At 51.2% G+C, this 23,361-nt stretch overlaps 1 protein-coding gene across 1 annotated transcript; it reads left to right on the top strand.

Annotated features, from left to right (window-relative positions):
- The first annotated feature begins 5,475 nt into the window (after positions 1-5,475).
- Positions 5,476-20,768, top strand: DHRS7C (dehydrogenase/reductase 7C). Its single transcript, XM_006099722.3, has 7 exons — positions 5,476-5,586; positions 5,813-5,972; positions 13,919-14,031; positions 15,555-15,765; positions 17,640-17,732; positions 19,443-19,598; positions 20,512-20,768. The coding sequence occupies exons 2-7, from the start codon at positions 5,819-5,821 to the stop codon at positions 20,718-20,720; spliced, it is 936 nt and encodes a 311-aa protein (XP_006099784.1). The 5' UTR covers positions 5,476-5,586; positions 5,813-5,818; the 3' UTR covers positions 20,721-20,768.
- Positions 20,769-23,361: the final 2,593 nt, after the last annotated feature.

Genomic DNA, 23,361 nt, shown 5'->3' with positions numbered 1-23,361 from the left:
GTCAAGGGCATGTACCTGGGTTGCGGGCACATCCCCAGTAGGAGATGTGCAGGAGGCAGCTGGTCGATGTTTCTCTCTCATCGATGTTTCTAACTCTCTATCTTTCTCTCCTTTCCTCTCTGTAAAAAATCAATAAAATATATTTAAAAAAAAAAAAAAGAAATGAAGTCATTGTCATTCCATTCTTCCACACAGCTCAGAGGGGAAAGCCCTGAGCTACAGCTCCTAATAAATACTTCAAAGAGGGGAGACCCAGCCGCTGTTTCTCATGGGAAGACATGAACTTTTCTCTACCAGAAAGACTCGGCCATGCTGCCCTAGACCACAGGGTTCCCTCTGATGTGGACCCCGGACTATAGCTTCATCTTACAAATACATGTGCCTACACTTACCTTTCATCCTGCGTAACAACTCCTGGGTTCCTTTCCTCTTTGTAAAATAAATAGCCCGCCAGGGTTGGTGAGCATGCCTGTGTTAGTTACTCACAAGCTTCTTGATTGGCAAGTCATATTTAAATATGACTGGAGCCCAGCCAGGTGTGGCTCAGGGGTTGAGTGTCGACGCAACAACCAATCCAACAACTAGTTCAATTCCTGGTCAGGGCACATGCCTGGGTTGCAGGCTTGATCCCCAGTGGGAGGTGTGCAGGAGGCAGCCAATCAATGCTTCTCTTATCGTTGATGTTTCCATCTCTTTCTCCCTGTCCCTTCCTCTCTGAAATCATTAAAAATATATTTAAATAAATAAATAAGAAGCCTGGAAGCTCGCCAGCTCATCCTGCTCCAAACCCCCTCTAATTCCGGCATCTGGAAGTGAGACCATGCTTACTGAAGGTATCAGTCATTGACACCCTAGTTTAAATGAACGTCTCCGGCTTTCCTGGCCGTGAGTTTAATAAGTATAACAACGAGAGAGGGCGCGCATGAGCACTAAGAGGGAGAGAAGCTGAAGGATGTAAATGTGTTGCCCACACAGGTCTGGTGACAGAAGAGTCCAGAATGTTTTCCCTTCACTGACACACACAAATGGATAGTACGTGTAACTATCCCATCCTTTCTTTTTAATTTTCATCGAAAAGACATGAGTTCAAAAATAAATGTTGTGTTATTTTTTAAAAATATTTTTTCTTCTAATTTCTCCCTATAGTAAATCAGTTTGCAAGGCTAATCAAATGATAAAAGGAGAACAGTCGAATGGAATGACACCTTATCTCAGTTCAGTGGAACGAATGTTTGAATGCTTGTGCTTAAATTGCCAGGCACTTTTGCTTCTAAAAATAAACAGTGCTAAGCGTGCAATCTGGTTTGAGGCAGTCGGGTACTGCATGTCCCCTAATGTGCTCAGTTACAATATTGTATAAACTTATCTAATATTTTAAAGTAACATTTTATTGAGGCCACAGGTTGTTAGACACATAGTCTGCGGTTGAGGGGAGAGAGGGGTGTGGACCACCAAGTTCTAGCAATGCTAGGTATGTCAGATCCATTTCAAAATGTATTTGTGTTTAGTGAACACATCATTTCTCGGGGGGGAGGGGAAATGAATGTTTCAAATAAAATCCCTCCCTCTGCTTACGCGACTGTAACGTTCACCCCTGCCACACACTAAGGGCAAACCCAGTCCCTTCTCCATGTCTGGGCTCCAGCGAGTACCTGCCCAGCACATGACGGTCCCATGGAATTCAGTGTTTTGTTGAACGACGCATATTTGAAGAGGCATAAAGTGGAATTTTCCAGAATAAGCCCAGCCCAGAGAAGGCATGCTGGGTCCCGGGCTTCTCTTCACCCACAGCAGATGGATGAAAAAGAATTGAAAGAATAGAATCTTTGAATGATGTGTACACACAGCTTGACTCGTCTGCTGGAAACATGAAGCTGAAATCTGGGGGTGTCTACTAGTCTGTAGGCGCCATGCTGTCCCCTGACTCGCTGTTTTCAGCAGCACAGAAAGCTGCACTGCGAAGGCCTGCGTGACTGTGGAAGAGGCGGCCAGTTCTCAGGACACCTGGGCATGGGCGTCCACTGTCAGCTGATCTTCTTCAGCAGAGAGCCCGCCACCAACACCACAGCAGACCCGGATGCCGCCTCCTCGCCAAGGAGCCTGTACCGTTGTGGGCTGGTCTTCCGACGAAGGACTTGTAAAGTGTCCGATCACAGCAGGGCCACAGCTGCACAGTACGTGTCCTGAGCTTCTGTAAGGACCAAACCAACCTTGGCACGGAGACACTGTAATAGTAATATTGTTTTAAGCCTCCCAGTGTAAGCTGCTCCCCAAAAAATGCTCTTTGGAAGTTTCCTGACTCATCATTTCCGTGAATTTCAAATGCCCCCATCCCTGCCTGTGGGTGTGGAGTGGGCACCGGGACTTAACTCTAAGGAATCCTTGACACTAAGACGGTGGGTGGGCTTTACGTTTACCTCTTCGTTTTACTTTTTTCAGCCAACGTCTTCAGATGCGAAGGTCATCAGAGCCAACATTTCTTACTCTGTCATCCAAAAGGCCCAATGCGTTCACATTCAAATAGTGCTCGCGTCACCAAAAGCCGTGTGTCTGTAGCAGCACTATTTGTAACAGCCCCGTATCTCACACCAGCCAGTGCCTGCTCCCAGAGGAATGAAATGTAATATGTGAGGAGTCTTCATACCGTGAAAGGAAAGATCTCCAACTGCACACAGTATGGTTGCATCTCATAAACGCAATGTTCAGCAAAAACAGTAATGACTTGTAAACCTATTTAAAATATATTTTATTGATTTTTTACAGAGAGGAAGGGAGAGGGAGAGGGATAGCGAGTTAGAAACATCGATGAGAGAGAAACATCGATTCAGCTGCCTCTTGCACGCCCCCTACTGGGGATGTGCCCACAACCCAGGTACGTGCCCTTGACCGAAATCGAACCTGGGACCCTTGAGTCCTAAGGCCGACGCTCTGTCCGCTGAGCCAAACCAGCTAGGGCGACTTGTAAACCTATTTAAATAAAAGAAATGTTTTAATGCACAAGTAAACCTAATAGATACTTTTAAAAGTTAGGAAGCTGTTACCTTTATAGACTGGAAAGAGACATGGTGGGGGCATGTTGTCAATGTTGTTTCTTTACTTTTTTTATTTTTTACTAGGGGCCCAGTGCACAAATTCATGCACCTTGAAAGGAACTGTGAGCCTCGAGGCTGTGGTGGGCACAGGGGCAGGTCTCGGCCCATCATCCGTGCCCCTGCCCAGCCCCTCCCAGCCCCTCCGGCCCCTCCCAGCCCCTGTCTGCCAGCAGCCCCCCTCCTGCCTTCACCGTTCCCACATGCTGACGGCGCCGGCCCTGCTCGCACCGCTGACAGCACAGAGTGATTGGGGCCGGTGTCAGCAGCAGGTGTGAATGGGGCCGGCACTGTCAACAGGTGAGAGTGGCAGCTGCTACCCCGATCACCCCTCAGAAGCAGGGGAAGGTGAAGAAGCCCTCAGGGGCGATCGAGGCAGGTGCCAGCAGCAGGTGCGAGCGCCGGGTGGGACCACGGCGCAGGAGCAAAGAATTTTCAGTAACCACCAGAGGCTCGCCCCGATGACAGTGACTGGCGCCCCGCCTTGGTCTGGTGCCCTCACTCACCTGCTCCACCATCCCACTGTGGCCGATGCCCTCCATGTTCCGTGCGTGCCCCCTGGTGGTCAGCGCATGTCATAGCGACTGGTTGTTCAATTGTTCCACTGTTCGGTCTATTTGCATATTAGGGTTTTATATATATTTTTTGATTGATTTCAGAGAGAAGGGAGAGGGAGAGAGAGAGATAGAAACATCAATGATGACAGAGAATCATTGATCAGCTGCCTCCTGCATGCCCCACACTGGGGATCGAACCCACAACCTAAGTATGTGCCCTTGACTGGAATCGAACCCGGGACCCTTCAGTCCACAGGCCGACGCTCTATCCACTGAGCCAAACCAGCTAGGGCTGTTTCTTTACTTTCTTAAAAAATATATTTGTATTGATTTTTAGAGAGAGAGGAAAAGAAAGGGAGAGAAACATCAATGTGAGACCACAACACCAATTGGCTGCCTCCTGCACACCCGCCACCGGGGACCCAAGCCTGAAACCCAGGCATGTGCCCTGACTGGGAATCGACCTCAACCTTTCAGTGCCTAGGGTGATGCCCGACCAACTGAGCCACACAGGCCAGGACCAGTGCTCTGTTTCTTCATCTGGGTGCTGATTGCAGGGACATGTTCGGTTGACGAAGATTCAGAAGGTGCCGCACTTAGGATATGTGCACATTTCTAGTAGATTACAGGTCAATAAAAAGTTGGTTGTCAATGAATGCATAAATAAGCGGAACAACAGATCTCTCTCTCTCTCTCTCTCTCTCATTAATAAATAAAAATTTTTTAAAAGTTGTTGTTTTTAGAACAATGTTTCTGGTCGGTCTTAATTTCCAAGGAAGAAATGCCGTTTCCCCACCACCACCCCATGCACTGCTCCTTGCCCCACTTCCTGGTCAGCCCAATGATCGTCCCCACACAAATGAAGGTGTGATTATGATCGGTTCCCTGGGTTTTGATGGTGTGAGCACTTGAATTGGAGATTAGCTATTTATGTTTCCCCATTTCCAATCCTTCCGGCTTCCCTTGTAAAATTAAAATATTTGACATTTGGGATAAATTCTTTTTTTAAAAATATATTTTATTGATTTTTTTACAGAGAGGAAGGGAAAGGAATAGAGAGTCAGAAACATCAATGAGAGAGAAACATCAATCAGCTGCCTCCTGCACACCTACTGGGGATGTGCCCACAACCAAGGTACATGCCCTTGACCGGAATCGAACCCGGGACCCTTCAGTCCACAGGCCGACGCTCTATCCACTGAGCCAAACTGGTTATGGCGGGATAAATTCTTAATAATCATTAAAGATAACAATAGTCCTCTTCTTGTGAGATGGGGTCTATTCTGGGTTAACAGGCAGTGTCTTATTTTCCCTCCCAACAGTCCTGCACGATAATACTGTGATGCCCACTGCACCGCTGAGGAAGCGGGGCCTCAGTGAGATGGGTTACCATGACGAGTGAGCAACGCTCCCCAAACCCTGCTCTTTCTAATCGTTCCTGTCACACCTCCAAGTGGCTTATTCTGCCACAGGCTCCATTCCACTGAACAGCTTCTCTATGCTTCTCAGCCCCAGCCAGAACGGGAAGGCCAGATGGCTCGCTGCCAGGCCAGTCCGAGCTACCCGGCAGCTACCTGATAGGAGGGCCACAGGAAGCGAGGGCAAGGATGCTGGCGCTGAAATCCCGGGTCCTGCCCCCGGATACCCAGCCTCGAACGGCAGAGGAACCTCCAATAGCCAGGCAAGCGGAGAGCTGTCAGAGTGCTGGCAAGAGCCCTGAAATCAGAGCCGGCCAGCATGTGTCCGCGAATCTCAGAACAGACACTATATTTACCCTGAAAGCCCTCCAGTGCCCTGAGCCCTATAAATAGCCATTAGGGCCCAAGCAAGTGGCCTTAACACATGGACTTCCTTCCAAAAATGCAGACTCGTTTTAATTAAATTTATAATTAACCTTCGGGAGGGCAGGCCCCTGGATTCACATTGCTTTCGGAGACGCCGTGAGTAATTTCCTATGTATCAGACCGGGGGGGATTAGCAGGGTGTTCAGCTCGGAAGCAGCCTGGGGCTGCACAGAGCCCGGCTCCTGAGGGCACTCAGGGCTTGGTGCACGAGGGCCTGCACCCTGCAGCCCTGGGCCTCCCCCGCCCCCCCCCAACCCCCCGCCCCCGGTGTCTTGGTCAGAAACCCTGTGCAAAGCCAGTGCCTTTTTGCCTCTTCCCCCAGAACAAGATGGGGGTCACAGCAGTGCTCGCCCTGCCTCTGCTGCTGCTGGGAATCAGCGGCCTTCTCTTCATCTACCAAGAGGTGTCCAGGCTGTGGTCAAAGTCGGCCGTGCAGAACAAAGTGGTGGTGATCACCGATGCCATCTCAGGCCTGGGCAAGGGTAAGCCGCTTTCACCCCCACTCGGTCCCACTCCTGCCCGAGGGATAGGCAGCCGCAGGGTGGGGTGCGGGCAAGCCTGCGAGGCGGGTGGGGGTCAAGGCCGCGCTCTCTCCTGGCGTCTGTCATTCACCAGCAGGTCACACATGGTGCAAACCTTCTCCTTTGGAGGCTGCAGCTCCCTCGCCTGAGAAATGAGGGCCCTGGGATCTCTGCAAACTCACAGCCTAAGTGGCTGCAGGTGTGGCTTGTTTTGCTCTCATAGAGTCTCCAGAAATTTTGAAATGGAAAGCCCTTAGCTGGGGCAGTGTGTTGGTTATAAGCCTACACTTGGGAGCTCAGTTCAGTTCCTGGCTCTACCGTTTTCATTTCTCTGGTGGTGTCACTTCTCTGCCTTGGATTTCTCATCTGTAAGTGGGGTTACTGGTAATCTCCACCTCACAATATTGTGGTGAGGGACTAGTGAATTAATAGACAGAACGCTCTTGGAGCAGCGGCCAGAGCTGTAGTGGGTACCACTCAAGTGTGAGCAGTGGTAAAATGATGGGCGTGCATGCTCTCATGCTCCGGTGTGCTGTACCCCCATCCCCCCTCCCGCCAACCCCCCCCACCACCCCACTGATCCTCAGGTGCCACACTCGACCTGACTCCCTCAAGCACATTACCTCCTGGCCTTAGAGGCATTTACGTTTGCAGGCCCTGAATGAGATGGTCTCAGAGGGCCCTTCCACGGGCGGTATCTGTGGCGTGATGTCCTCAGGCTTGTAAGATTTGACTCTGTCCTTTCTAACCATGGTAGGGCAGCCCATACGTTACATGGTCTGGGTGTCATTTTTGCTGTTGTTTTGTTATTTTTAACCAAATGAAGAACACACCTGCCAAACATTCATGAGGTCACTTAGCAAGTGTCCATCGAGTTCACTGCATCCTGAGGGCTGAGATGTACTGCCCGTTCCAAGGAGTCCCCCTGGGGGGCTGGATGTCTCGTCCTCCTGCTGGGAATTCTCTCAGGGCCTCATTCTCTTGGGCGCCCCAATGGGAGCCAATCTGCCTGCCCTGACAATGGGCTCCATTTCAGCGGGTGATCAACTTGGGGTCACCATGTAATTTTTTTTAAAGTGTAAGGTGGATGAACTAGGTTCTTTGTGTGGCCCCTATGTGGGTCCCAGAAGCAATTCCCAAAGAGGATATAGCCTGCATCCTTCCACTCAGGACTCAAGAGGGAGGGGGCATGAACTCCATCGTCTACACTGTAGACTCTACAGCAGTGGTTCTCAACCTTCCGAATGCTGCGACCCTTTAGTACAGTTCCTCATGTTGTGGTGACCCCCAATTTTATTGTTACAAATTGAACATAATTAAAGCACAGTGATTAATCACAAAAACAATATGTAATCATATATGGTCTTAGGCGACCCCTGTGAAAGGGTCATTCGACCCCCAAAGGGGTCACGACCCACAGGTTGAGAACCGCTGCTCTACAGGGACAAAGCAGGACACACACACATTTGTCAACCAGACCAGACTCAAGACAACAGGAAGCAGCAGTTGTCCTGGGGAACTGGAGCAGAGACACCCACTTACAGACACTCAGAGTCAAAGTCTTCGGGGAACCCTTGTTCTCCAAGTAGAGCAGGCCCACCAGCATCAGCCCAGCTGCACATGGGGCCCCTTCATCACCAAGTCTACCCTGACGCCTTGGTGTCCCCGAGGAACTGACCGCTGGGCTCCCGAGCTCCTCATAGAAACACACCCGCTGGTGCCCTTCCAACACTGTGCCGGATCCATGCATTTCTCAGTTGGTCTCTAGACATGAGCCCCCTGAGCTGGAGACTGTTTTGGTCACCTGCGGTGTCCCCACCACCTAGCTCAAAGCTGGGTGTGTAGTAAGTACCCCCCAAATGTGTATGTAAGGACCATCCTCTAAAAGTGGCCATCTGATGAGAGAAGGCACTCCTTGGGGTAAGTATGTCGTTATGTACTTGTTTCGTTGATTTCTAACTAGATTCCAATATGCTCAGAGAACATACTCTGTGTGATTTCAATTCTTTTGAATTTGTTGAGTGTGTTTTATGGCCCAGGAAGTGAACTGCCTCAGTGAACAGCCCCTGGAAGTCAATGCACATCCTGCTGCTTTGGGTAGAGTGTTCTGCAAATGTGCGTTAGGTCCTGTTGGTCAGGAGGCTGCTCGGTTCCTCCGTGCCCTTCCTGGTTTTCTGTCTTCCTAGATAGAGCTACTGTTCTCTCCACTGCTGGGAGATGTATGCGTGTGTTAGTGGTCTCTCTGTTTTTTTAAGTCTCATTAAGTCACAGTCACACATTGTACACATCCAGTGCCCAAGCGAATACACCTCAGGGGCAAATGGCATTTTCTGAGGTCCATGGCCTAGTCGCTGTCGTGACTACTGTCAGTGTTGTTGTTTTTTACTGTATGGTATGGATCCCGCTCTGGAAAGAAAGGCAAAGCAGAAAAAATTAAGTCCAAGTGTCTAGAAGTACCTTGAGAAGCTGGGTGTATGTGACCTTAAGTAAATGCCGAGCCAGAGCACGCTGCTGACCACAGCGATTCTAGGTTCAAAACGCCTCATTTCTCAGGTCCAAGGCAAGAAAATAGTGAGAGGCACTGAGCAGATGACATGGGCTGTGCACAGCACACAGCACAGCCCTGGGCCCAGGGAACCTGACCTAACCCGGGGGAGCAACAAGGAGCCCAGCGCCCAGCTGTTTACTGGGGAAACAGCTGTTTATCAGGACATCTAACCCTCACCCAAACCCACACCACTCAGCCAAGTCAAGAATCGAGTGACCTGGGACCCACTGTCGCTGCAGCAAGAGTAACGCTCAAAAGTCCTAACCACTGCACTTCAGAGAGCACAGCCCTGCCTGCTCCATCGCCTCTAAGATGCACGACGATTCATCGTCAAACATTTCTGAGATCGAGCTGCTTGTCTTTCAATCAACAGCACTTTACAGCATTCACAGGCCATCTGTTTGCATTTTAATATCTCTGATGTCAGGAAGCAACTTGCAGTCTCTGGCATCTTAGATTTGAGGGCTCGACTTATGTTCGCTGCCTGAAGGAGAAAAAGCCTGGTGCCCACTTGCTTGACACAGGACAGGTGCTGTGCTGGGCCAGCCTGAGAAAGAATAAAAATAAGAACACCTGGGCACACCTGGCGCCTTGCATCAGCAAGAATGACTGACCACGTGTTTGGGACTGTGCCTTTGGGGGTTGCTGGACCAAAGCAGCGATCGCACCACTGGGCCATCTCCCAGGCCTGGGAAAGGCACGGTGTCAGCAGAGAAGAGGGGACAGGGGATGATGGTAGGGAGCACTCCTGGCTTCCCCTCCTAATGAGGTCAAGGCCACAGGTTTGGTCTGGCTCTGGGCCACAGGCTTCTCACCTGCCCCTTGCCCAGCTTGTAAGTGTGTCCCATCTTCCTGAGAGGGTGGGGGAGTATGGGCAGGTGACAGCCCTCCCCAACATGCTCCTTTCTCAGCAGGGGGCATGGACCAAGAGGCGGCCCAGTGTGGGAAACCTCACTGCGTGGGGTAACGTCCTGGCTTCACCGGGGATCAGCTGTGGATTCGGGGTAATCATTTCATGTCATTGAGCCTCTCTTCTCTGGTCTGTAAAACCCCGACCAGCACAGCTGACCATCGTGGCTGCCCCACACCCAGAGGCTGCCGCTCAAATGACAGCTGAGCCTCGGAAGCCTTCCTCCCTCCAAATGGATTCTGTTTCTATAAAAGCCATAGATATTAAAGAATTTTTAAGTAAAAAGAACGTAAGGCATAGACCCCCACCCACTCAGGAACACTCACTCATCTATTTGCCTTCAGCCCCTTCATGATGCTCACAGGTGCAACCAGCAGGAATCGGGGCTGAGGTGACACATGCAGCGGGGATTACTTCTCTGCACCTTGATTTGTTAGATATTTTTAATGTGCTTTTATTGATTTCAGAGAAGAAGGGAGAGAGAGAGGGAGATAGAAACATCAATGATCAGAGAGAAACATCAATTGGTGCCTCCCACACGCTGCCTACCAGGGACCAAGCCCAGAACCCGGGCATGGGTACTGACAGTGAATTCCTGGTTCATCGTTAGTTGCTCAACCACTGAGCCACACCAGCTGGGCTGCATTTTGGTTCTCTTAAAAAATCGGGTGGTGCCATGACTTTTCTGATACTATTAGTTTATGCAAAACCCTGTGGCTATAAAACATTTCTGTCGATTCAGAAATGGGATGCCCTCCAATACGTTAGGAAAGGTGCCAATTCTCATGGAAGGTGAACTTTCCTTCCCCTCTCCGCTCCTCCCGGAGGGCAGGTTACCCGCCAGATGGCCGCTCTTCCTGACCCGTCTGGGAGGAGGTAGCAGGAGAGTGGGAATCAGTCTGACTTGCCTGACACTTGGGAGATGGCGCATGTTTAAACCGAGTCTGAGTCTTCCTCGGGGGGAGTGTGGGGTCCAGCAGAGTTCTCCCGGGAACATCCGTTCACGCTTCCTGTGAAGGGCTGTGCTCTGCTTGCTCAGTCACGGCTCAGCCCATCTTTGAGGGTCTGCACCCCTCCTGCCAGCTCCCAACCAGCCACACCCTACGTCTGGTCGCTGTGGCTGTGCGGTGGGGTCGTCAACAATACAAACCCACCCCATGGGGCGGCCAGCTCTCTCTCCCCTCCTCTGCTCCGGGGAGAGTTGTTGGCCCATGGCCCTTTCCTTTGATTCTCAGGTCTGACTCAGACTTGGGTCTGGATCCCAGCTGCAGGGAGCTCCTAGGGAGCTGTTGGCACGGGCCCTCTGGCACCTTCTCTCTAGGAGGGAGAAATGGGCAAATACTCACCTAACAGTTCTTTCCCCCAAAATTCCTTCTTCAAAGACCTTCCTCCTCTTTCTTGATCCATTTGTGTCCTATTTTTGGACACAAATGGACCCTTAAAACAGGGTTTGGTTCATCCCTTTGAAAATTTACATCTTAGACTGGCCACTAACTTTGGAATTTTAGATCTCTTTGCTCTGGTCAAACTTCCAATTAAAATCCTGTTTCCTCAATTTGTCTCGGTCCTAATTTTTATTTATGTTTTCTGATGTAAAGGAAGCTCTTTTAAGGATACAGCTCTATAAATCATTTCTGTTATGATTTCTTCCTTTCATGCTTAAACGATCTTTCCCCGGAGCAGGGCTATATATTCATCTCTCCTTCCTTCTAGTTCTTTTATGGTTCTGTTTTTACATTTAATTATTTAATGCATTTCAATATATTGCATCTAGATTTTTTCCCCTCCCAAATAGTTAAGCAGTGGTCCAAATACCCCTAAATAATATGTTCTTTTCACACTGATTCATAACTTCATTAAATACTAAACTCATGAATAGGTGGCTCTGTTTTTAATCAAATTTTCTATGTATACTTGAGCCACTGCTTTAATTCCTGTAGCTTTATGATACATTTTAACAACGGATTCAATTAGTCCATCCCCAATATCGTTTATCAAAATGGCCTTTGCTTTTCTTGCATATTTATTATTCCAAGTGAAGTTTAAGATCTTTCTGTCACTTTCCAAGGCAAGCTGGAACATTGATTTCCTGCATCAAATCCGCTGCAAATAAATTCACATCTTTATTGAACTTCACCACCCACAATCATGCCTCTTTCTCAATAAAATACCTATGTTTAGAGCAGTGATGGCAAACCTATGACACGCGTGTCAGAGGTGACACGCGAACTCATTTTTTTGGTTGATTTTTCTTTGTTAAGTGGCATTTAGATATATAAAATAAATATCAAAAATATAAATCTTTGTTTTACTATGGTTGCAAATATCAAAAAATTTCTATATGTGACACGGCACCAGAGTTAAGTTAGGGTTTTTCAAAATGCTGGCACGCCGAGCTCAAAAGGTTCGCCATCACTGGTTTAGAGAAACCTTCCATTCTCTGTGGTCCTAATGATTGAAGGTGCCGTTGTTAACAGTTTGTGGCGCTTTATTTTGGAGTTTTATCGCTTTCTTTGATCAGCAGCAGCTAGTTCTCACCCGCATTAACTGCTTGTAGGTTTGAAAGTGGTGACAGGCTCGTGGAACTTGTTTGGTGATTCTTCATCCTCCTCAAGTCTTCTGGACCACGGCCCCCGGGCTGCGGTGTGGGACAGTCCTTATTCCTGTGGCCCGGGCAGCCCTGTGGAGCCTGGTGTCCGTGCGCACACCTGGAGCCCCCATTTCCTTCGTGGCGACTTTCCGGGTCTCTGTGAGTGCCCGAGGGGTACGCTTCTTGAAACCCACGCCTCGGGTGCACTTGGGAGTGTCGATGGTGTATTCTCTGATCTCGACCTCCTTGATGGCAGAATGGCCCTTCTCGCCTCCCTTTCTTGTGGGAGCCACTCTGGTGGGTCCAGGTAGAAAAGGAAAGTAACACAGAATTTCTACGATGCCCTGATCAGCTTTTCCTCTCTCTGGCCCCTTCTGCCGTCTCTCCTGCTCCCATCTGGCTTACATTGCCCGTTTCAGCACCTCAGTCACGCTCTCTCCAACACCACGACCCCCTGCCCACAGTGCTGTCCCAGCCACCTGTCTGGCTCCCTTCTCTCACCTGCACCGGCCGCTGAGCTCGCAGGAGACTATCACACCCATAAGGTCACTTCGAGCCGTTACCCTCGGACCCAGCCTCCCGGTGCTGCCCAGCCAGCCTTCCGCATTCTGCTTGGTGGGCAATGGGACAGTAGCAGGCACCCGCCCCCCAGTAGGTGCTATGGCTGCCGAGGCTCAAAGACTCACCATCTATCTGCCTGTGGACATTGACTTGCCCAGGAGTTAAATACCCTTTGCACTCACACCCAGGGGGAGGCAGCACAGTCAGCGACTGGTTGGCACCGGGGTAGGAAAGTCCGGGCCCCCTGCCTCCAGGGAGAACAGCTCTGCGGTTGGGTTTGCTCCAGAGCCTTCCTTGGATCCCGCCACGGCTGGACTTTACCTGGGACCCCATCCTTGCCTGGCACTACACGAGGCCTAACTCCTGGTAGGTTTTCCCTGAAGAGCACGCTCAGTAAATCCTGGCCACCCCGATTCTGCTTCCAGGCCGCCCAACCAGGGGACGGCCTCAGCGGGCTACTGTGAGAATTTAATGTGCTGATACTTGTACATCTCCTTTAAGAGTCCCTGGAACAAGTAAACTCTCGAGATATGTTAGCTTTCATTGTTCTTAAATGGCAGTGTTATTGCTGCCCAAGAATGCAGTGTGCCTACCAGCCACTGCCCAGTTGGGAAAGTCCTGTATTGGGTGAGTTGGGAGTTAGTCCAGAGTCAAATGGACTAGACAGAAGGCAGGTTTGCTTTTTTAATAAAAAGAACCCTGGCTGGAGTATTTATCTACAGAGACTATGTAAAGAAAACTGGTGCCATTTGGTCTGAAAAATACATGGGCTGTTCCCGATATCTTGAGATTGAGATATATTTAGGGCTGTGGTCAGAAGGCCTCGGTGGGCAGGGTCATCGTTCTGTCCAGTTTAAGGAAGAATGTTCTCATAATCAGAGCTCACCTGTGAACAAAGGGCTGTCCCACCCCACGATGGGGTCCCTGTCACAGGAGGCCACATACCAAGGGTAGCAATGAGAACAGATCCCAGCCCAGGGAGGAGGTGGAGTGAAATGACCTCTAAAAGACCTCAGGGTCCTAAGACTTTTAGAGTCTTTTAAATTTTTTTCCATTTTTTTCTTTGTTGATTAAGGTATTACCTATGTGTCCTTATCCCCCCAATACCCCCCTACCTCCCCACTCATGCCCTCACCCCCCTGGTGTCTGTGTCCATTGGTTAGGCTTCTATGCATGCATACAAGGCCTTTGGTTGATCTCTGAGACTCTTTGAATTTTTGAATTTGCACTGCAGAGGGGCTCACCATCCGTGGCTCCATCCACACAGGGCGCCCCGCCCTCCTTCCTTCTCCCCACAGAGTGCGCCCGGGTGTTCCACACGGGCGGCGCGAGGCTGGTGCTGTGCGGGAAGAACTGGGAGAGGCTGGAGAACCTCTACGATGCCCTGATCAGCGTGGCTGACCCCAGCAAGGTGAGGCCTCGGCAGGCAGCCTGGACAGCTCCCGGCACCCGTAACCTTCGCGGGTGGTTAAAGAGCAGCTCTCTGGTCAAATGGGGGGAAATGTGGTGATAACTTCGGGGGGATGTAAGGCGACGGCCTCGCTCATCTTGACACAGCATGTCTGCCAGTCATAGGGGTCAGTTAATTCACTGACCACTGGCCAGGCCTAATCGTGTCCTCCAGCCACTGACTCCCCAACCCCCACCCCATTCTATTTAAGTCAGAGCCAAAGAGGATCCAGAGGGAGGGTATATCACCTCAAATGATGTTTTCTTCAAAGAGATCAGTGGGAGAAACCCCCCCTAAGGAGTCACCTGGGAGGTGACCACGTATTTCAGTGCCGCTGCTGTTTTCAGAGCGTTTCCGGAGCGCTGTCTGGGAAACTGCCTTCAGCTCCCTCCGGGACTTTTTAACTCTTTGCCCGTGATGTTGAACTTGCTGTTTGGAAATAGCCAGCAATAATTCAGACCCAAGTGTGGTAGATGAAAAGGTGGAGCAAACAGGACAGCACATGACCCTTCAAGGTGTGTTTCCCAGGACGTTCTTAGGGAATGAGCGAACACGAGGTTCTGAGGGCAGTGGTGCGGAGATGCTGAGTAAGTCACGCTCCTCTGGCTGATGACTTTCCCACGGGACTTTCCAGAGCCTTTGACATGCTAATGAGGTGCATTGTGTGCCTCTTAAAAGAGTATTTAACTCCCCACGCAAATTGGGTCAGGAGACCCTCTTTTCAAGGTTGTATCTTGGAACTAGTGTCTGTTAACCACTGAGATTGTTTTAACCACATGGCCTCATTAGTTTTCCCATCCCTATCCCTCTAAACATGAGTCTCCATGACAACACGTGTCTAGAGCTCACCACCATGCCTGGCTGCAAAGCTGGATGTGGGCCGTTACAAAACAAAGTACTGCCTAGGAAATAGAGTCAGTAATATCGTAGTAACGCTGCATGATGTCAGGGAGGCACTAGACTTACCGGGGGATCACTGTGCAAGTCATAGAATGTCTAGTCATTATGCTATACACCTGAAACTAATAGAATATTCAATGTCAAGTGCAACTGAAAATTAAAGGGGAAAAAATTTTTAAGCCAGATGTGGCTTGTAAGCTATTTTGGAAAGCAGTTTCCAGAAAGCTCAGAAACGTTTTAAATAACGACACCACCACTGAAATCAGGACACAGCCCCGTGTGAAGGGCCATATTCACTTGGATCATTAGCTGTGGCCCCGAGGCCAAAAGCGCAGACTTATGGCTGCGTATTTGCACGTTTGGATTTGTGTTGCGGCTGCTGTGGCTCTGGTCCCCAAGGACGCAGCCTGTATCACTTCCCTCCCTCCCGTGGTCATTTCTGCTTTTTCCTCGTCAGTTTTCAGAGTCATTTCATGTGTCTGAATTTCTGAATTTAAAAAGGGGCGGCTCTTCGATTGAAGGGCCCCAATGTGTGAAGAGGGGGTGTTCCCACGCGTGTCTTGACTGTCTCGTTGATTCGGCAGACGTTCACCCCAAAGCTGGTCTTCTTAGACCTGGCGGACATCAGCTGTGTGCAGGACGTGGCCAAGGAGGTCCTGGGCTGCTACGGCTGCGTGGACATCCTCATCCACAACGCCAGCCTGAAGGTGAAGGGGCCAGCCGACAAGATCTCCCTGGAGCTGGACAGAAGGATCATGGATGCCAACTACTTTGGGCCCATCACACTGACCAAAGGTCTCGTGAGTGTGACCTTCCTCTGGCCTTCTGGGCCACCAGCTGCTAGGGAGGGCTCCGTTATGTAGACAGACGGGCATCCAATTCTGGAAGAAGTCTCCAGCCCCTCAGAAAAATCCCTACATATTTGGTGAAAGCCTTCGACATTCTGACTGTAAATGCTGATGGAAGGAAAGGGGCTTTGGAAGCATCTTCCTGGTCTATCCAACCTCCCTCTCTGAGGCCCGTTCCCCAATCCCTTCCCTCCCACCCTCTCCTCATTATATCCATGGCTCCCTTCCGACCCCATCCCATATCTCTGCACATTGTCTTCATGCTCTGCATCGATTTTGACCTATCAGCCTTGCAGCCGATCTTCTTCTAACCATGACAGTTTTTTTTTAAAGGTAGAGCTTCTGCCCTCAGTAATGAAGAGGAAAACAGTTTATCCCCAAAGTACAAGAGGACCCAGAATACTGTCGCTCCCTTTGCAAGAAACAGGGAGGGCAGGAATCCCTTTTAAGGGTCAAGTGGTGGTTCCTGTGTGAGCATTTTTCACTGCCAAGTTCAAATGCAGGTCTGAAGCCGAGGGGGTTGGGGTTGGAGAGGACATGGAATAGGACCAGTAGGCGAAGTCCCTTCCCCACAAAAAGTTTAGCAAAGCAGAACCCCAAGAAGGAGCATATAAGCATAGAGAATTCCTACATGTAGGGAGTGGGGTTCCCTGGCGGAGGCTGAGGGAGCAGGATTTTGCAGCCAGAATCTCCATGCTAATAGCGACGATGACACAGAAGGAAAAAAAATATTTCATGCAGAAAGATGACCTCCCAGAGCTTCTAACAGGGTGCCCAGTCCCTGGGGACACGCCAAGCTGTGCCCTTCAGTTAACCTCTGGGGGGTCAGGGTTCGAGGACACCCAAGTGAGGAATGCACAGTGGAGTGGGAGAGGCCAGGGCTGGGTGTCTCCCTGGCTGCGCCTCTAACGTGCAGAGCCTGGACTCCACTCCCTGGCCGAGTCTCTGTGCGCCCGCCTCGAGCACGCAGGCGCCGGATTCAGGTGACCATCAGAAAGTTGAGTCTTTTAACTTTTGCCAGATTCCTCTTCCACCGGTACTGCTACTTCCTTCATATCTTTCTCTGAATTCTCTCCATTTTATTTATTTATTTATTTATTTATTTATTTATTTTATATTTCTTTATTGATTTCAGAGAGGAAGGGAGGAGAGAGAGATAGAAACATCAATGAGGAGAGAGAATCATTGATTGGCTGCCTCCTGCACGCCCCCCACTGGGGATCAAGCCTGCAACCCAGGCATGTGCCCTTGGCCGGAATCAAACCTGGGACCCTTCAATCCGCAGGCTGACGCTCTATCCACTGAGCCAAGCCGGGCAGGGCAATTCTCTCCATTTTAAAGGAATTCACTTTGGGAGGAAATCTTTCTAATACCACCATAAATTAGAAACCCCTTTCTCTCCCCATAAATAGAAGGAAACCTGAAACCAGAATAAAGTAGAAAATTCTCCCCAGGGCTGAGGTCTTTCCTCGCTTTGTTAAAAGATTAGCACATGCATGAGGGTGCTGGAGGCACATTGGAACCAACAGCAGACTTGCTACTGGCGGTGAGAGGAGAACTGAAAAGGGGTTGCCTCCCTCGCTATCGAAATCGTGTCACTGTGCACATGGGCGGGTCATTGAAAGTCGCCCAGCAATTCACCAGGTGAGACCAGCCCACTCTTAGGAAAACTGGACAAGTGATGGCTGGGGGTCCGTTCCATACTCGTCCTGTCACCGGGAGAAGGAGGAGCCCTGAGAAATGGGTCTGGGGGAGGTCTGCCCGTTCCTGCTGACTTGGTCTCAGGTTTTTAACCTCGACTCATTGTCCTGCGCTTTCCAGTCCTGCTTCCCAACATGATCTCCCGGAGGACGGGCCAAATCGTGCTCGTGAACAACATCCAAGGGAAGCTTGGGATTCCATTCCGTACAGCCTGTAAGTTGCCAAGACAGGAATGTTTTGTCTTCCATGTTTTATAAGACAAGAGGTGTTGTGTCAAGGACGAGGCATATGGTGCCATGGGAGAAGGTCCAAAAATGAAATGGCCTGTTGCATTTTCTCTCACCCCTTCAGTTCCTATTTTGAGCACCCATAGCCTGAGGGTGGCCATGTAGACCCGGAGACAGGAAAGTAAGGGCCCGCTCCCCGGAGGCTCATGTCTCACAGTGTCAGGACATCCCTGGCTGAACGTGATCAGTGCCAGACGAAGACCACACTCCGGACAGGTGTGGCGAGCCGGCATGGCCATGGCATACTCAGCCCCAGGGCACCTTATGTGCCGAGCCAGCTCAGCCAGGTTTGGTGACCCTGAGAGGGGGCGGTGAAGGATGGAGAAAAGACAGACAAGAAAAGAAAGCTGGGTCTGGGCGGGACACTGCCCTCTCTGATGCCATGGACTACAAGCTGTGTCTTTATTTTATAGCCAGATTCCACGAGGCAAAGTAGGGGCGTGGTCAAAATGTTTACGACATTCTCGTGGGTTTCTATCCTACTCATTTACATGCACCTGAACTCTATCAAGCCCATATTTAGACACGTGGAGCCACGTGTTTGGACCATAGGTTCACGCTTACAGCTACAGCTGTTGGCTATAATTGTGCTGGGAGGGCTTTGCCCTCCAAGCTGGGCTTGCACGTGGCCACGAGAGGACTGTGCCCTCTCATTAGTCCGAGGCTTGAACCTGTCCAAACACTGTAGCCGCTCCCCACAGACAGGGTGCGCAGCCCGGCTCAATCGCCCCTGTGACTTTACCTTTCACATAGACGAGGCATCAGTGCGAGGGCCTTGGGGACCGGCTTCCTTCACTCAGCAGGACGTTTCAAGGTTCATCCGTGGCACGTGTCAGAGCTCCACTCCTTTTGATGGCCGAATGCCGTTTCATTGTACGGATAGACCACATTTTATGTATCATTCATCAGCTGATGGACGTCTGGGTTGATGGACTTTGGGGCCATTATGAATGATGCTGCTGTGAACATTCATGGACCAGATCTTGTGTGGACACATGCTTTCATTGCTCGTGTGGGACTCCTCAGTGTTTAAGGAACTGTTTTCTAAAGCAGCTGCCCCAATTCACAGCCTTCCTGGCAGGGAAGGGGAGCTCACACGTGGGCCAGGCACGTGGTAGACGTGTCATTTGATCTTCACAACTTGGCAAGGGTCATATTATCCCCATATTTTAAAAAGTATGTTTTTATTGATTTTTAGAGAGAGAGGAAGGGAGAGAGATAGAAACATTAATGAGAAACATCCACCGGCTGCCTCCTGCACGGCCCTTACTGGGGAGCGAGCCTGAAACCTGGGCATGTGCATTGACCGGGAATCTCTTCATAACCTCTTGATTCATGGGTTGATACTCAACCACTGAGCCACCCCAGCCAGGCCCATCCCCATTTAAAGATAGAAAACCTGAGCCTCAGAAAAGGTAAAGTGATTTGCCGAGGCTGCACAGTGGGCAAGTGGTACCTGGATTCAACCCCAGCTCTGGCCCTGCCCCTCCATCACAGGGCTTCCTTCCTCCCCAGGAAAGTGAGTCCAGGCCCGCTCCAGCTGAGCTGGTAGGAATGTGCACTAGGCGCCCTGTCCACATGCTCTCCGGGAAGCGGGGTGGCGCCCTGACCCACCGCTGGCTGCTTTCCCTCCCAGACGCTGCCTCCAAGCACGCTGCGCTCGGCTTCTTCGACTGCCTCCGAGCCGAAGTGGAGGAGTACGACGTGGTGGTCAGCACCGTGAGCCCGACTTTCATCCGGTCCTACCATGCGCACCCGGGCCAGGGGGGCTGGGAGGCCTCCATTTGCAAATGTGAGCTTTTCCCTGGAGCCAGAGGAACGGGTGGGGAGAGCTGGGGGCGGGAGGGGGGCCATAGGGGGTGCCCTCAGGACAGCCTGATTTTATTGGGTCCGGGGAAGGGGAGGGGTGTCTTCCAGAAGCATGAGACTGGGGCGTGGGGTCCTTGCACCACCTAATGGCAGGGAGGGGCCCCAGAACTTCAGTCCAGAGGCACCAGGTCGAGAGAATCCTAACCTGTAACCCGCAGTCCAGGGCCAGCTGGGCTCGGTCACTCACAGGCTCTGTGACCGTGGCCATGGAGCGGCCTGTCTCTGAGCCTCAGTTTCCCAGGTTTGGTCGTGAAGAACAGCCTGCTCCCCTTTCCCTAGAATAGAGGCTGAGTCTGGAGCCAAGCTGCCTGCATCTGAAGCTTGCCTCTGTCACACACTAGATGTTTGAGCACAAGCAATTCCCTTCCTCTCCGTGCCTCAGTTTCCCGTCTAGAAAATGAGGGATGGTGCTATCCACCTCATGGAGTCACTTGGAGGAATGAGGGCTCTGGCTCCCAGAGGGTTTGGAGCAGTTCCCAGCACGTTATTATTCTTGTTAGGCTAGAATGCTCTACACACTGCCCTCAGCCCGAGGCTCTGTCCACCTTAGGGAGTCAGGGTGAACCACAATGGGGGAGTGAGTCCAGGAGGCCACGCACAGCTTCACAAACAGCTGCGATCAGCAGCATCCCCTGAGTTCCCCCGACACCTTTAGCTTTTCCCAGCTCCTCCTCATCCCTTCTACGGCTCCTGTGAAGTTAATAGTGCAGGAAGCTGCGCCCACTTTACAGAGGAGGAAGCTGAGGTGCAAAGCCCTGCCTTTGGGCGCGCAGAGGGGCCTGACCAGCTTGCTCCTGCTGGGGCTCGAACCCGTGCCCTCCGCTGGGGCTCTTTAGTCTTTTCCAGGAAGCTGACCTATGGGGTGCACCCAGTGGACGTGGCCGAGGAGGTGATGCGCACGGTGAGACGGAAGAAGCAAGAGGTGTTCATGGCCAACCCTATCCCCAAGGCCGCCGTGTACGTGCGCACCTTCTTCCCCGAGTTCTTCTTCGCTGTGGTGGCCTGTGGGGTGAAGGAGAGGCTCAGTGTCCCCGAGGAGGGCTGACACGGGGGGCAGTGGCTCACCTGACAGGAATAAAGGCCTTCCTGCAGGCGCCGGTTCTTCTGTCCTCTCGGCACTGGGGGCCCCACACAAGCCCCCCCCCACACACACACACACCTGTAACCTGTCCTCCTGGTGGGAGATGCTCACCATCCTGGCAAGGATGGCCCGGGGCCTCTGGGCGTCTCCACTCGACATTCCCGGGACACACTTCCAGAAGCTTCTTGACTCTGTAGGGTGACATCTGAGCAGAAAACAGGAACCAGAGTGGACCTAACACCACACACACACACACACACACACACACACACACACACACGGCCATCAGCCTGCCTAGGAACTCACTCAGAAAACCACTTCCAGTTTAGTAAGGGCCACTGGCCCACATCAGCCCCCAAGAACAGGCAGGGCTTGCAACCCCATGGGCAGCCCTGCCACCTAGACCTTCCTGCAGGGATGTGTCACCATGAGAAACCTTTAAACCTGCAGATAATTTTTATGAGCTTATCTGAGCCCAACTGATGACAACTGTTGGGAAGCAAAATCTCAACGGAGTGAGAAAGTGCTCCGGAGAATGGCAGCTTCGCACCTTATTCTATACATTACAATCAAAGGAGGGGGTGCAAGGAGTTACCGGAAGTCCATTGGTGATAGATTGGGGCGGCAGGGAAATCTCTGGGAACGGATAAAAAGTAAAATGAATAGAGACACATACTTCTCTCCATTGGTGGGTGTAGGGGAGTTAGCAGTTAACAGTTAATACGATCACAGAGCAATGCGGGGATTTGTGGTCTCTGCTCTGGGGCAGTGAGGGTGTGGAAAAGGGAAGTTACCCTGACATCCTAAAGGTGTTATTGTAGATGCAACAGGACAGGCGCAGTTAAGGTACAGACTGACCTTTGTCAGGGAAGATGCCGGCCTAGGACACGACTACCCGCCATGGCTCGCTTTTAGTCAGAAAGTTTTCATGTCAGACCGTCCTGTGCGGCTCCTTTCGGTCTCTGCGTGTGCAGGACCCAGCAGGCAGGCCTCCCCTGAGCTTGTCAGGTGAGTACGCGGCCCCTTCTTGTCCACAGTGGAAACATTCTGTCATCTGCATTTTTCAATATGACAACCAACCGTGAGCCACATGTGGCTGCTGAGCCCTCGACATGTAGCCTGTGCAGCTACGAAAGGGGATTTTTCACTTTGTTTCATTCTAATCAACCCGAATTGCAATAGCCACAGGGCTGGCAGCTCCCGGCGGGCGGGCAGCGGCGAAGAGCTGTGATTCTCGGTCCTGGCAGCGTCTCTGAGTGAGCCCCTTCCCTAGACTTCATTGGCCGGAAGGGGGGCCCGGGCACTGCTGTTTTCATCAAGCTTCTCAGTTGGTTCGAAGGGGCAACAAATGTTCAGAACTCCTGCCTGGGGCATCCACCGCCTCCCGGCCTTTGCTTACATCCTCACAGCGAAATGCATTGGAAACTGCCACTCTTGTTACTGATGGGTGTTTCTCTTCGTTTAGTTTTTCTTACACAAAACAGTTCATGGTTCTTGGGATCTTGGGAAGTGTAGGGCACACTTTTTGCATCAATATTGTAACTGCGAGTCAAACCTTTCTTATATTTATAGATGAAAGGGGGCTCAAATTTGCTATTTACAAAACGAACATGCATATGGTACACATATGCACATGTATAAACCTTAATTTATTTTTAAATATATTTTTATTGATTTCAGAGAGGAAGGGAGAAGGAAAGAGAGAGAAACATCCATGATGAGAGAGAATCATTGATTGGCTGCCTCCTGCACGTCCCCCACTGGGGATCGAGCCCACAATCAGGGCATGTGCCCTGACCGGGAATCACACCGCCACCTTCTGGTGCATAGGTCGACACTCAACCACTGAACCACACTGGCAGGGCTGTAAACCTTATTTAAAAAGCAAAATACCTAGGATCGCGCGATCACCAAAACCTGGCCCACCCAGGACAAGGCTGATGGTTGGGATGTGGCACCAGAATTCAGGAGTCGGCCAAGCAGCAGGTGGGACAGGCCTAGAGGCAGCAGATAATGGCCTATTTTTTGAGAGGTCTTGTTACTGTTGTTGAGGGAGCTGGCTGCTAGAGGGGTGCTCAGACCAGAATCATCGGAGGGCAGGTGGGAGCTTAGGGCTGGAGGGGGAACAGCAGCAGCAATAAAACAAAACAAAAAAGCTAAAACTTGATTGGTGGCCGGAGACAGAGAGGACAGCTTCAGGATGAGTAGACCTGGAGCCGGGGCCACAGGCAACCAGTCCTGAGGATGCACTAGGCTGGGCTCCAGCCACACTTGGCCATGACCCAGACTCAGGGTCCTGACCAGCTCCCTGTGGGGCTCTGCCTCTTCTCGGGTAGTTTATTGGAGTGGGGCCCACGGGATGATCCTTGGATGGGGTGGGGGTGGACAGGCAGGGAGGGACTGCGTCAGGGATGCATCCACACTGGCACTGAGCTGCATTCTGGGAAGACAAGAACTTGGAGTTGGAAGACCTCGGACCCGGATTCCCTGAAAGGACAGCAAGGAAAGGGAATAAGGACCTCCCATGTCCGTGGGTCTGCTCCGCTGTTCCCCTGCGACCCGGCAGAGGGCGCCCTGCAGCGCCTCGGTGGGGGTCAGAGACCTG

This window comes from Myotis lucifugus, unplaced genomic scaffold (genome assembly GCF_000147115.1).
Source record: "Myotis lucifugus unplaced genomic scaffold, Myoluc2.0 scaffold_282, whole genome shotgun sequence".
NCBI classification, from domain to species: domain Eukaryota; kingdom Metazoa; phylum Chordata; class Mammalia; order Chiroptera; family Vespertilionidae; genus Myotis; species Myotis lucifugus.
Note: the sequence above shows the minus strand (reverse complement) of the source record. Positions and strands in the feature narration are given on the sequence as shown.

Excerpts from the sequence above, each read along its gene's own strand:
- DHRS7C (XM_006099722.3), top strand. The coding sequence starts at position 5,819 with ATGGGGGTCACAGCAGTGCTCGCCCTGCCTCTGCTGCTGCTGGGAATC. Across the intron at positions 5,973-13,918 it reads CATCTCAGGCCTGGGCAAGG|AGTGCGCCCGGGTGTTCCAC; the intron begins GTAAGCCGCTTT and ends TTCTCCCCACAG. Across the intron at positions 14,032-15,554 it reads GCGTGGCTGACCCCAGCAAG|ACGTTCACCCCAAAGCTGGT; the intron begins GTGAGGCCTCGG and ends TTGATTCGGCAG.